Source organism: Eleginops maclovinus, chromosome 2 (assembly GCF_036324505.1).
Source record: "Eleginops maclovinus isolate JMC-PN-2008 ecotype Puerto Natales chromosome 2, JC_Emac_rtc_rv5, whole genome shotgun sequence".
In the NCBI taxonomy this organism is placed as follows: domain Eukaryota; kingdom Metazoa; phylum Chordata; class Actinopteri; order Perciformes; family Eleginopidae; genus Eleginops; species Eleginops maclovinus.
Genome location: NC_086350.1, coordinates 24,645,958 through 24,660,484, shown reverse-complemented (window position 1 = coordinate 24,660,484; position 14,527 = coordinate 24,645,958). Strand labels below are relative to the sequence as shown.

Here is a 14,527-nt window from a genome sequence, read left to right as displayed (position 1 = left end):
CGAGGGTACAAAGGACTCATTGGCTTTAGGCACCAACAATCGCAACTATATGAGGTCATTCTGATGGCTCGGCCCACAGAAGTTACACAACAGACCAGTGGGGGAGTTTAAAATCCCATGGCAGGTTGTTAAAATCAAGCGTTGATATGTTTCAATCAGCCTCTGTTGAATCTGTTAAACAATTGTATACAACATTAGGCCCAAAGGACGGATCTTGAGTGTGTTTTTTTCTTTTTTTTCTGCAGCATTCATATGCCCTGTAACTAGGCTAGTCTTTAATCTGTTCACTTCTAAGGGATGGAGGGCAATACTGAACAAAAACATTTCTTCTGCTACCCAAATCAGACACTGATACTGCACAATGTTCTTTCAGATATGGATCGTCACCGTGTAACTGTGCTTTGTGTGTGTGTGACAAAAACACAGAAGTGTTGTGGAGATGACCCCCTACGCCCCTCTAACACTGAACTGGCTGTTTGTTTGCAGGGGTGGAACAGTCCTTTGCTTATGACGTGTGTATCAGTGCGTGTGTATTGGTACGCATGTTTGGTTGATTGGTATCGCTAAGTGTGCTTCAAAGAGTGTGTATCTGTGAGCCTGCTTAAGTGAGTGTGTATTGGTTAGGGTGTATGGTCAGTGTGTATCCGGACAGTGTATCGATTAGTTTGTATCGTGTGTGTGGTTCGATTAGATATTTTGTAAGCATGTTAAAGGAAGCTATAGCACGTGCGCCTATAGATAAGTGTGTATCGGTTAGCATGGATTGTAGGGGTGGGAATCACCAGGGTCCCCACGATACCATCGCGATACTTAAGCCACGATACGATAGCATTGCGATCCTACGATATGCTGAGTATTGCCATACGATATATTGCCATATGGTGCTTTTCTAATTTCTTTCTCCACTGACTCCATATTTGTTTTGACTAACTTCCTGCCAATCCCACTGACTTCACCCATGGCCATGACCACACAAGAAAATGCTCAGCACCATGTAGTGGATTGGAAAAGCAATTGTTAAAATACAAAAAAATATCGCCACACAAAGTATCGCGATACTATGATGTATCGATTATTTCCCCCACCCTTAATGGATTGGTAATCGCGTAACGGTCAGTGTGTATCGTGAGTGTGTATTGTCACCATTGGTTAGAGTATCGTTAGCGTGTTTGGTGATCGTGTATCGTCAGGGTGTATTATTGAGCATGCTTTGATGAAAGTTCATCGGTGTGTACCATGAGCGTGTATCAGTTAGCTTGTATTGTGGGCATTTATCAGTTAGTGCCAATTAGCGCCTCGGTTAGCACAAATGGGTTAACGTGTATCAGTAAGAGTGGATAGTTGGCGTGTACCGTGAGTGTGTATAGGTCAGCGTGTATCGTGAGCATGAATTAATGAAAGTGCACTGATATGTATCATGAGTGTTTCTCAGTGAGTGTGTTTCTATCGCTAAGCATGTATGGTTAACTTGTATCGGGAGCTTGGATCGATTGGAGTGTATTGTGAGTGTCTATCGATGAACATGCTTTAATGACAGTGTATTGGTGTGTATCATGACCGTATATCAGTGAGATTGTATTGTGAGAGTTGACCGTGCATCAGTGTGTATCATGACTGTGTATCGCAAAGCGCGTAACAGTGAGCCTGAAGCAGAAAACATGCTATACTGTGATACATTGGTGGATTCATCCCCAGTCCCAGGCAGTCAACATGTCGAGTGTGTCCTTAGGCAAGATACTTAACCGCAAATTGCTCCCAATGGGCCAATGGTGTGTGTAGGTTTGTGTACGTGACATTTTAATGAATGTGTGTGAATGGGTTAACATATGTAAAGCACTTTGAGGGGTCCCTTAGACTGGAAATCGATTCCATAAACTGCCAATACATACTCCGCAGTGAACCAGTGGAGGGTATAAGGAACCCATTTGAAACATATCAAGCTCTCTAAACTATGAAATGATTTAAATGTTTATATCATAGGCGTATTCATCAGAGACATTATGCTTGTCTCCTTATATTTCCTTTTCTCTCATAGATCCAGAGGGAGAGCGATGTTTTCTGCCCTGAACCCAGCACAGTGTCAACATGCACAGGTAAACACTTATTGCACCGAGAGGACAGCTTCCTTACTTTTCATTCAAATATTATTAGAGCATTAAAAAGCTGACAATTAATACATTCCAGGCACCATTTATCTACAAACCTAGCTTACGTAAAAAGCACATTTTCCCTTTAGGGCATGCTGAGACTGAAAGACAGCTTAACCAAAAATGTTGAATGCAGATTGTAGACGCTGATTATTAACTAGTTTGGTTTATTGCCTAGCAGTAATAGATGTAATGATGCTGTTATAGCATTGACAGTATGAGGTAATCATGAAACAGACACTGTCTCACATCCACTCTTCTCTGTGCTTTGGCTCATATGAGGTCAACTTCCTGTCCCGGGGCATTGCACCCGGCGCTGCAATAAGCTACTTGCTCAAACATGGCACCAAATATTCTGCTAAAGAACAATCTTTCACTTAATTACCGCGATCACTGAGCCAGCCTCGTGTTTTTCTGTCTCCTCCTCCTCCTTGTCTTCTCTCCAGACCTGCATCCAGAAAAAGAGCAGCGCGTGTCGCAGTGTCTGTTGCACAAAGACGGTGGGAAATTCAGTGCACCATCGGATGACAGCATCTTTAAAAGGGTATGAAACACACCCACGTACACATACACACAGACGCCTGTTAAACTTAGGAGACTGGTGTCACATTGTTGCTGCAGCTCTGTTCTTTGCTGCACTTTTCTAAAATTAACCAGGATGACAAAACCTGTGGTTTCTGATGCAACGGACAGGAAACACTTCCCTGTGTGCAGCATGGCAGGAACCAGAGAAAATCAGCTGACTGACTGTTCCACATGTCATTCGTGGACGAAAACCAAGACCCCAGGACGAGAGCCAGGCATTGAAGTATATTTACGTAGTGGACATTAATGTTACTACAACTTCAGTGTCAGTCTGTGATGTCATTGGGCCTAAAAATACTTTTCCCCTTTGACTTACACTGGGAAAGAGACGTCTGTAAATCAGTGAATCATTGTTTTGGCGGTAGATCAACTAATCATTACAAACAACTGAATAGCCCTTATTAAAACATCAGATCCTTAAAGTTGTAAAATGCTCTTAGAGCCGAATCCAGTGTTATTTTTCTCTCTTTTCCTTCATTTGACTGAACCGAGACCGGACTGCTGTGGAGTGGATTGAAGGCGGCTTAAGGAGAGCGCAATGGTGCATGCTCTACAGGCCCAAGACCTCAGAAAATTCAGGAGTTGTTGTTGAGAATTTTGGCTTCATGCGTGAACTTTCAAAGGAATGAAGCCCCCAGGTCAACACACAACCCCCAGGAATTGAGCCGAATGCTGAAGCAAATTTCTGTAGTAGTTAAACAGTGGTACGATAACATCCTATCAGTTTGATTGGGCCCAACACTCCCACTCCATTCGTTTGACTTAGCCAAGACTGGCTGTGACTCTACCGTGACAGAGCACATAAGAGGAGGGGCTTGAGGAAAACTCAAGTGGGCCCAGTGGACGTGGAAGCCAGAAGATCCGCTAAAGTATTTTATATTTGGGTATTTTTATTCCCGAGAGCCATTCATGATTCATGTGCCACTGAGCAACTTTCATAGGACTGAACGGGGCCCCGCCTCCAACAGGACGCGTAGTCCTTCCACTGTCAGGGATCAACAGTAACAACATTTCCAATGATGATTGCTACATTCATTAAGCCTTTAAACGTGTGCGTGCTATAACATGCGAGTAGGATCAGTGCGGCTCAGTGTGACTCACTTGTTCTGGAAGAGTCCTTCTACACTCACTCATAACCCTACATGTGGCTGCTCTTTCTCCCACAACCGTGTCTTACAGGATCCTTTGAAATCTGACTCCGACACTCAAGTTTTAAAAAGAAATTATGGGATTTGGACAACATGAGGGTGGTAGGGGTAGGGAGTGTATGTGTGGCGTACTCAAGTCCAATCACACCATGTCCTCACAAGCGTAGAGAGATCAACTGTGATTTCATTGGCATTTGTTTTTTAAATTAAAAAATAATAATATGGTATATACTTTACTTACAGAGCACAATCTTCTTAGTAGTATGTTGTGAATTCCCCATCTTTCTTCAAATTCATTAACTTGTTTTCTTCTTCTTATGGGATTTTGTCGAGAATATTTTTCACAAGGTTTCTTCAATTTGAAGTAAAAATGTATCTTTTTTTAACACTATTGAGTTTTTCACACATAACACAACAACAGGTAAAAAAATACAGAGTGCAGAACAATAATGAATAGTGATAATAATGTAAAAAATACAGTACAGTAAAAACAATAAAACGAAATAAGTAAAACGAAATACACAATGACATAAAACTTTGATTGGCAATTCATTACTTTTTGTTATTTTAAAAAAAACAAAATGTTAACCTTTTTAAATTTGGCAAACTCAATCACAAAAAAGCCAAAAAGACAACAACAAAAAATCAAAAGGGTTAAAAATTAAAAACATTAAAAGAAAATCAAATTCAAAATAAAATCATTCATGCTTTGCCTGTGTAGCACATGATAACCTAATAAGCAGGGGAATATATTAATTGTTAAAGGTTCAAAATCATACATGTTCATAACAAACTACGGGTCATCAAGCTCTGAAACGGCATTGTACTGCAATTTGTTCTCCTTCTTTCATCTTTTAAATCCATTTTTTTAGAATAATTGAATAAGGCTTTCCATAAATTCTAAAACAAATGCTGTCCAGCCTTTAATATGTGAGACATCCTTTCTAATGGAAGGCTTTGTAACAGCCGTCGTAAACAATGAGTAAAGCTTGGATTGTGAGCCCTTTTCCAAAACTGTTCTATACAAGTTTTGATGTAAAGAAAGCTGCTGTCGATAAGTATTCACTCATTTGTACTACTATTCATGCTTCCCCCTGAAAAATCCAAAAGAAAAAGCCTTGGATCCAATTTTTAGTGTTTTAAAATAAAGCATTTTGAGTGCTGGAAAGTTCTCAACTTGGTGATGTTTCACTGGCCTGAATGTGTCTCTGAATTAAGGATATAGTATTTATCTCTGATACTCTCCTCCTCTGCAGCCTAAGGATCCTCCCCCCCGGGTTGGACACTCGGACAGAGGGGTGCGTGTCTCCCGATCCTCCACACACGATGCCTTGACACAGGAAGCCTACAGCCCCAGTGAGGGGTCTTTGTCAGGGGGCGCACCTGACGCCGTGACCCCACGCAGCTCCAGACTGTCCTGGAAGTCAGAGACAGAGGACAGAGGTAAAGCACACACACTGTTCTTCTACGATTTCTAGGAACAGCTGTTCTTCTTTTGTAAAGGAATGTATTAACTTTTATTTATGGGGTTGGAGATTTACAATATAAGGGTTTATTTTATTTATCATATCTTATTTGCATCTTGGCCACAAACGTTTTTCGAAGTAAAGTTTTGTCGCTGATGTTCCTTCGATAAGAAAACATAAGAAGCAATGAACACCAAGTAATTTAGAGAAGCTTTGTTTCCTGTGGACATTTAAGTGTATCTATAAAGAAATCAAATTGTTCTCTACCAGTGTACAACTGGAAATACATTTAGTGTATATCCAATAGGAGAGTGATAAGAGTTAATGTGCTGACTATGAACCGCAGCCCTGCTTCGTGTCATTTCCTGTAATCGCTCTAATGACCTTATCTTACCTATTGCCGCATTGATGATGTATTTTTGTCGGGCGACCTGAAAGTTAGTATCGCGAGAGCTCCCACAACAAAAAGGAATGGGATTTTAGAATATTGTAAAAAAAAAGAGCTGTGGCAAAATGCAGTTATGATACTTATAACAGGTCATTTTCCACATATTAACACCACGTTTATAATAGCTGGAGCGTAAATAAACTAGCCAGAAGTTAAAAAGCTTTGTTAGGCCAAATGAACTACAGGATGGTTGAATGACTTCATGACACCGGCACTAAGCTAAAGGCGGCTAATTTTTGGCATGATGACATTTTTCAGTCTCATTAAGCCACTTAGCAACCGCCTTTTATATGAAAAAACATCAAAGCTTTAGACGTTCATCAGTGGGGTTTTTACTGACGTTCTTAAATCACCTCATTCATAATAATTCATATTTCAGGTATCTAACAAAAAACATGTACAAAAATAATTAGTTCTGAGAAGTTGAACATGAAGTGGTAAAATGCTGACTCATTTCTGGGTTTAGGACTCATTCCTTCACCATAAAGGTTGTTTTGTTGTTCTATTGTTCAAAAGAGTCACAATTTTGTATTTCTGTGATAAATCCCAGGAGGAGGAATGGGTGAAAGAGGACTACAAGAAGAGGAAGAAGAGAAGAAAGACCAGCTCTCAGAAAATCCTGTGTACTCTGCCATCTCCCGAGCCTCCGCCCGCTCCCTGTCACCACTCCGACGCCACAGCTGGGAGCCGGGCAGGGACAACACCCCTGCAGATCTGGACATGGCACAGCGCAGGTACTGGGTTTAACTAAATCAGGCATTTAGCATACTGAAAGATCTCCTGGGTTTAATATTGTTTGCATAATGAAGTTATTACAATTTTAATAGGGGCACCGCCTTTGTGTCAAGCTTACCTGTGTAGCCTCATAAAATAGACTGCGACATAATAGATAAATAGCAAACAATAATAAATAGAAAGCTAACATATTATATATAAAGTAAAACACACAAAAAATAAGGACATAAGTACACATCCATGGCTAAAAATAAGTTGCATTGAAACATGTTTGATCACATCCAATAATGTATGTTCGTACTTTGCAGTGGAAAAAGGTGTTTTTTTAACATGAGCATACTGCATGTAAAAATACCAACCAGAAGCAAAGCTAGCTAGTTCTGTGCATTAATGAGATCTAAAAATAGCGCTGGCTTCAGCTCCATTCTTTATGTATATCTCTTTGTCTGCTCTAACGGTCCATCTGTCCTTCTTTCAGCTCGATGAAGAGTCTGTCAGGGGAGATGAAGAGAGCCAAGCCCCCCCTCCACAGGAGAAGGTACGTCCGATCCCTCACATCTCTGTGTTCCTCACATGTCCACGTTCTTCTCCTCTCTACTGCTGTTCGCTGGGTTTGACACAGCCACTGCTGCTGCTGTGACTGAAGGCTTCTTTCCTGCTCCCATTAATGACCCGAGGAGGTCAAGCACGTGGTGTAATATCTGGAAGAAATAACTTAGAAAAGATGGTTTAGAATATTTACTTTGGCGAGCAGAAGAGGTCATTGATGGTAGAACAGAGCTATGGACTGAGGGAGCTACATTGATATATAAATATATCAGTTATGCATATACAGTATATTGCTTTTAGCATTAATATCTTTTAAATATTGATACACCACTGTAAATATTATAATCTTCATGTTAATTATTGTATTAATGTATTTACTGGACATTTTTCAACTCTCAAATGTATATAAATGTTGTAAATCTATTTTATTTAACTTTTTATTGTACATTTGAGCTTCACTTACTGTTCTACATTTTACCTTAACTTTTTATGTTCATATAAATATATTTGTATTCTATTTTGAGATTTTACTTACTTTTATGGTCATTGAAATATCTTTATTCTATTATTTTGTATTTAACTTTTATACTTTTAATTTCTACTGTGTATATAAATACTCTTATCATATTGTTTATTTATCTTTAAATTATTTCATTTTAAATATGATAACTCACATGTGTACAGTATGTGTATATATTTATATAAGATGAGATATATTTCATTCATCTCAAATTCGGCAATGTTTTTGTTGCAGCAGCATGTCAAACTAAGTATTGCACATAATGAGAAATTAAAAAAAGAGTAGGAAAGTAACACTTGTACAATATAAACATCTCAAAATAGAAGCTAAAACCGAACTAAAAGATTTGAAATATAAAAGTTGAGCTAGAATATAAAAATATTGAGACAAATAAAACACTATTGTAGGGCATATTAAATCAAATATAAGTGTAAAATGTGAAGTCCAGTTCACAAAAGATAACGTATGGAGCGGAGAGTTCTCTTCACGTCATTAAGTTGACTCTTTTATCCAAATCAAAAACAAATCTGGGATTAAGCGCAAGGCCAATATTAGGACACTGACTGGTAAATGCCGGTTCCCCCCCGATACACCTCCCTCCACAGCCCACCTCTGTCACCATGATAACCCCATCATTACATTCCTCTCAGATTCAAACACCATTTTATCAACTAATCATCTCCTCTTTTGACATCTCCTATCCTCCACCCTCCATCTTCCCATCCCTGCAGTATCAGTTGGTGTCCATCCAACCTGCGCACCCCCGATCAGGAGCAAATAGACAACAGAAGGTAAACAGCAGGGGGTCTTTAATGATGAAGCCCCCCTCGGAGCATTAACCGTGCGCTGCACAGCCTCATGGTGAAGGACATGGGAGTAACATGTTGTTTTCTCCCCCCCCAGCTACAGCCTGGAGGGTTTGGAGGGGGAGAAGGGAGAGCTGCAGGCTCAGTGCCCCCCCCTCAGTGAGCAGCAGGGGGGAGCAGCAGGGAGGAGTGTGAGAGTGGACCTGGAGAGGAGAGGCTCCCTGCTGTCCCTCACTGAGGAGGAGCAGGAAGGGGAGCACACATACTGCCAGGTGTGTGTGTGTGTGTGTGTGTGTGTGTGTGTGTGTGTGTGTGTGTGTGTGTGTGTGTGTGTGTGTGTGTGTGTGTGTGTGTCAGTGTTTCTGTCTATATTTGTGTATGTGTGTGTTTTTCTGTACAGGTGTTTGCTATCTTATTCACTGTAATGGATCTGAACTTCCCGAAAGTATGAACTGTAAAGGTTAGCAGCTATTTTCCAGATTAGGGATAACGTTTATTCAAAATCATCAATACCCGCAGTATCTGGAAAGTATTTGCTTCTGCTTATGTTGCACTAAATGTGTGATTTTTTTATTCTGAAAGGAATAGAGTTATAGTAGCGATACTTCATCTTTATTTTATTTAGTTATATAAAGTTTTATAAAAAGACAACTATTTGTGTGAGCACAGCAGTGTGTATCAGGTCACAGTTTAAAATGAAAGATAAGGATCCATCGTGATAATTAAAATATGTGTTCGTGTTTCTCAGCCTCATCCGGTGCTGTCAGTGACCAACAGCTGTCCCGCCATGTTCCCGCCTCCATTGCTCACCAAATCCATCTCCATGGTTACCATCAGTCAGCGTGAGATAGATGGTGAGTGTGACCTCCTCCCTTCATCCTGCCCATATTCATCTCTCGATCCTGTGCAATAAGTTTGTTCTCTTCACCCCCCGCTGCATCCCATCATACCCTTTAGTGAGAGGATTCCCTCCATCAAAGCGACGAATCAGCTTCTCCCTCAGTATCTCCCCGCTCCTCCCCAAAAATAGACGCCTCTTTTCTATTGGCTCAGCCTCCAGTGATGAGGAGGAGGAGGGAGGGAGTAAGTATGATCCATGTGGCTGTAGTCCCGTGTTCCCTCTGGGGGTTTCCACCTGTAACTCACTAAAACTTGTCCACCTCTTCCTGGAACAGCGTCAGATGGATAGAAGAGACACTTCCTGCTTCCTGTAGTCCATCATCCTATTATCTGCACTTTTTTTGTGACTTTTAGGTACAGGAGTGTTTCCTCTGTCCATTTGACCTGTCTCACACGCCTGCTAACTGCCTTTAGTTATGTAAAGGTGACTAGTATCAAAACTTATTTTACCTTAGATGGTTATAAGTACAATTAGTAGTTAAACCTTTCATCCCTGCCGCTTCAAAAAAGAACCAGTGTACACTTGCTCTTCTAGTGAGTTAACATAAGGACCAGTATCAGATCTCTGTAGACACCACAATAAAAAGGTCCCAAAACCTGGAAATGAGTTAGCATTTTAGCATTGACGGTTCCCATGTCTCGAAGTCAACGTTTTTTAGAACGTGTTTTTGGTTTGATGCCAGAAAACATGTCTGTAGTAACACAATATAAAGAGATATCTTTTCCGCAGCATTAAATACACCGGTTATAACCCTCTGGTGAATGTCAAAAGCTTTTATGGCGGTTGTTAACATTAACGTCACCATCCAACAGTCCAACATTAGCCGCCATAGCTTTGTGTAGTGTTGACCAAAGCTGGCGACATCATGAAGTTTGTTTATAGCTAAATTATATAATCAAATTCAAAAAATGATGTTATTATTCAAAGATTCAAAGGCTTTATTGTCATATGCACACTAGTTAGAGTGTAGATATGGAAATACAAATGTTTAGTCCCAGGCTCCTCCAACAATGCAACATGAATATATTTAGAACAAATAAAACCAATAAAAATAGTGAAAGAAATAACAGAATAGTGCAAGAGAATGTCGCTACATGTGCAAGTAAATACAAATTAAAATTAAAATGGTGCAAGAGGAAGTTTATATACACGTAAATGATATGATATGTACAAGAACAGAATGTACAATTCAATGCTGTACAGTAAAATGAAATAAAATACTGTTTATTACTGTGGTAACTATTGAGATAAATAAATTGCAAGATGTATTATGTGGAAATTATCCTGCTGACCAATACATGTAAGTATCGTAAACGAGTGTTTGCCAAAGATCTTTATTCCTGCAATATTTCGAAATGTTAGGGACAAATACCATTGCGTTTTGTCGAAGTAGCTGTTGCAATGCCAACTTCCTTGGAAAATCAAAAGCTTAGCATTTATGGTAGATGAATGTTCATTATTATTAGACAAGTCCATGTTTTGGAGAAAAAAAGACATTCCCAGTTACTATTTTCTTCCCAGAACTCATACATTCTTAGGCTGGAATCCTTTCCAGGTCATCAGTGGGTGTGGCCTAAAGTAGCATACCTTAAATTCAGGCTTCACAATCTTAATCAAATATTTGTTATATATATTTCCTTATTTTGATTCATGTGATTGCAGTTTGAGTGAGGATACACATACAGTGGTATGCAAAAGTTTGGGCACCCCTTAGGAAAACCACTGCATCAGTTTGTCACTTGCTGAGCTTTTGAAGCAGCAACTTCATTTTAACATATGTTATACCTTATGGTAACAGAAACATCTCAGTAGTGAAATAACTTTTATTGGTCAAACAGAAACATGTTTATGTGCATTCAAACAAAAATAGGCATGTGCATAAATTTGGGCACCCCTAAGAAATAATTCCATTAATATTTAGTATTGCCTCCTTTTGCTGCAATAACGGCCTGTAGACGCCTCCTGTAGCCACAGACAAGTCCCTTAAGCCTGGCAGGTGGTATTTTGGCCCATTCTTCCACACAAAACGTCTCCAGTTCAGTCAGGTTTCTTGGCCTCCGTGCATGGACAGCCTTCTTCAAATAAATCCATACATTTTCAATGATGTTAAGGTCTGGGGACTGGGATGGCCATTCCAGAACATTGTACCTGTGCTTCTGCATGAATTCCTTGGTGGATTTTGATCGGTGCTTAGGATCATTGTCCTGCTGAAAAATCCAACCCCGGCGTAGCTTCAACTTTGTGACTGACTCTAGAACATTCTTGTCAAGAATCTCCTGGTACTGTAAGGAATTCATGTGGCCCTCAACTTTAACAAGTTTTCCAGTACCTGTGCTAGCCACACAGCCCCATAACATGATAGATCCTCCACCAAATTTTACAGTGGGCAACAAGTTCTTTTCATTGAATGCAGTGTGTTTTTTTCGCCATGCATACCTGTTCATGTTATGACCAAATAACTCAATCTTGGTCTGATCTGACCACAGTATTTTGTTCCAAAATGCTTCTGGCTTGTCCAGATGTGCTTTTGCATACCTCATGCGACTCTTCTTGTGATTAACACTCAGGAAAGGCTTTTTGCACATCACCCTTCCAATGAGCTCTTCCTGGTGCAAAGTACGCTGGATTGTGGAACGGTGAACAACTACACCATCAGCAGCCAGATGTTGTTGTAGTTCTCTGGAGGTGGTCTGTGGCTTCTCTGTGACCATTTTCACCATCCTTCGCCTGTGCCTTTCCCCTATTTTTGTCGGCCTACCACATCTTTCCTTCACACGGACTGTTCCTGTGGCCTTCCATTTCACAACTACGTTTCTGACTGTGGAGACAGACAGTTTAAACCTGTCAGATAATTTTTTGTACCCTTCTCCTAATTTATAATGTTGGATTATCTTAGCTTTCAGGTCAGTGGAGAGTTGTTTTGAGGTCCCCATCTTGCCACTCCCTAAGAAAGAACCTAGGCCAGGCACAGCCAGCTATTACCTATGTTAAATAGCCTTTTTCATGATTGGTTCCACCTGTCTTTGTAATTGAAGGTCTAATGAGCTAATCAAAGCAATTTTGTGCAGCAACCTGTCAGCTATAAATCCGTACAGGTGTTGAAATGAATGCTATTTATAAGGGTGCCCAAACTTTTGCACATCCCATTTTTTGCATTTTATTTTATTATAATAAAACTATGTAATGCTACCCTAAGAATTTTGGTCTGGAAAACACTAAAACGTCTACATCTTTGTAGGAAAACAAATGTTGTTGCTGTGATCTTCTATTATAAAGGAAAAGCAAATTGTCATGAAATCTCAGAGGGGTGCCCAAACTTTTGCATACCACTGTATGTTATACATAGTTGCCTGATAATTGTGCAATTCTTCTTCACCTTTTCTCTTAAGAGCTGATATTTGGTATTTGAAAAGGAAAAACCTAAGCTTTGTGATTCACTAAAATGAGTCTGTTCAACAACACAAATAATGCACTTTTTGAATAACTCAACTTGTGTTAGAGGCACTTTATTGCTACTGTTTGCCTTTTGCTCTTCTTGACAAAATAAGCCTCCATAAAAATCCTCCAGAGTAGTAAAACCCTGTCTCGTAGTGTCATAAACTCTCTATCATAAGCTAAAAACACGTTAATCTGTAACTGACTGGATTTCCGGGATCATCTCCCAGAAACCTCAAACAGCACACCCCCACCAGAGCTCCCCGCACACTGGATCACCTAAATAACTGAAATACATTTATAGGATTTACGGATGTAAGACATGTATTCCTCGTACAGTGAAAGGATTTGCAGCTGTGTTGATCACATGATGTGTGTCCCTCTCTGCTTCCTGTAGGCGGGAGCTCCTTCTGCACCAACTCCGGCTCACTGGAGTACAGGTAACGCTCAAATCATCCTGTTGATAAAAAAAGTGTTGCTTTGTTTGCAGAAAAATTGGCAGAACTGAAAAAGTGGTTCTTGGTGTCATGTTTTAGTAGTTCAATAAAAGACAAATACAATACAAAAAGTCAATTAAAGAAAGACATTTGGATGTTATTTGGGGATATATGGGAATGTAATTTCTTTTACATAGGACCAACATCTTTTTAAGCTTTTTGGAAGAGCCTTACAGAATATATGTCATTTTCTTCGAGCTGTAAATGATTGAAAATGTGTTTTGTCCACAAAGTTTGGGGAAGGCAGTGTTAATGATTTCCATCTTAATAGTCATAGACGTCTGGTCAGCAGTGTTACATAAGCATGGCATGCAGAAGACCCATATTATTGTGCATCATTGTAACACAATTTCCACCATAATATAATTATATATATATATGTAATAAATATAAATGTTATACAACACTGCTGAGAAATAATGAGACTGCTGTATGTTGGTCAAGCAAATAGTATTTAATTAGATTAAGTGATTAATCGGGTTAGATTGGTGGCATGTGAATTAAGTGTGTGTGTGTGTGTCAGTATTTCAGAGGAGGAGCCGGGCCCCCTACGCAGCGACACTGAGGGGAAAGGAGGACCTAAAATCAGCCGCACGTTCAGCTACCTCCGCAGCAAGATGAGCAAGAAAGGGAAGGTGAGGACATGGAGGCACTGCGGGGGGGGGGGATGCTCACTAGCTGCTGCTTCTTTCTAACGATCTAACTTACATAAACTTTGATTAGAATCAGAATTTAGATTTTTTTTCAAGTATGTTAAGATAAAAAAACATAAATACAGTAAGAGGTAAAAATATTTGAAAAACTATAATAAGATTTTATGATGTTTGAAAGAATATAAATATACAACAAACTAAGTTAAATAAAGATATGACAAATTAGACTGAAAAATTACATTAAATATATGCAGTTCTAAAATGCCTTGTGGAGCAGTAGGGACTGGGGATCAAACCACTGAACGTCTGATCTGGTAACACTCATAAACCCCCTGAGCCACAGCTGCCGAGGACATCACACAAGTAGCTGTGCGAATGCAGTCAGCGACACAAGTGACAACACAATCATCAATATCAATGTGACACACACACACACACACACACACACACACACACACACACACACACACACACACACACACACACACACACACACACACAAACCAGATAACAAGCATTCTAAATGATACATTAAAGTAAAGATTATATTTTTCATTTAACTTCATTCCTACATTGGTCCCTCATGGATGATATTATATCTAAGAATAGATCAAATTACATTAGATTTAATGTGCTT

General features: G+C 39.7%; 1 protein-coding gene across 1 annotated transcript in view; it reads left to right on the top strand.

Moving 5' to 3' along the window:
- Positions 1–14,527, top strand: part of akap13 (A-kinase anchoring protein 13) — a 102,752-nt gene that overhangs the window by 58,773 nt on the left and 29,452 nt on the right. The window contains 10 exon segments of the mRNA XM_063900255.1: positions 2,036–2,093; positions 2,594–2,691; positions 5,137–5,323; positions 6,345–6,528; positions 7,008–7,067; positions 8,330–8,389; positions 8,502–8,676; positions 9,153–9,258; positions 13,138–13,180; positions 13,761–13,872. Coding sequence (XP_063756325.1) covers positions 2,036–2,093; positions 2,594–2,691; positions 5,137–5,323; positions 6,345–6,528; positions 7,008–7,067; positions 8,330–8,389; positions 8,502–8,676; positions 9,153–9,258; positions 13,138–13,180; positions 13,761–13,872 — 1,083 coding nt within the window.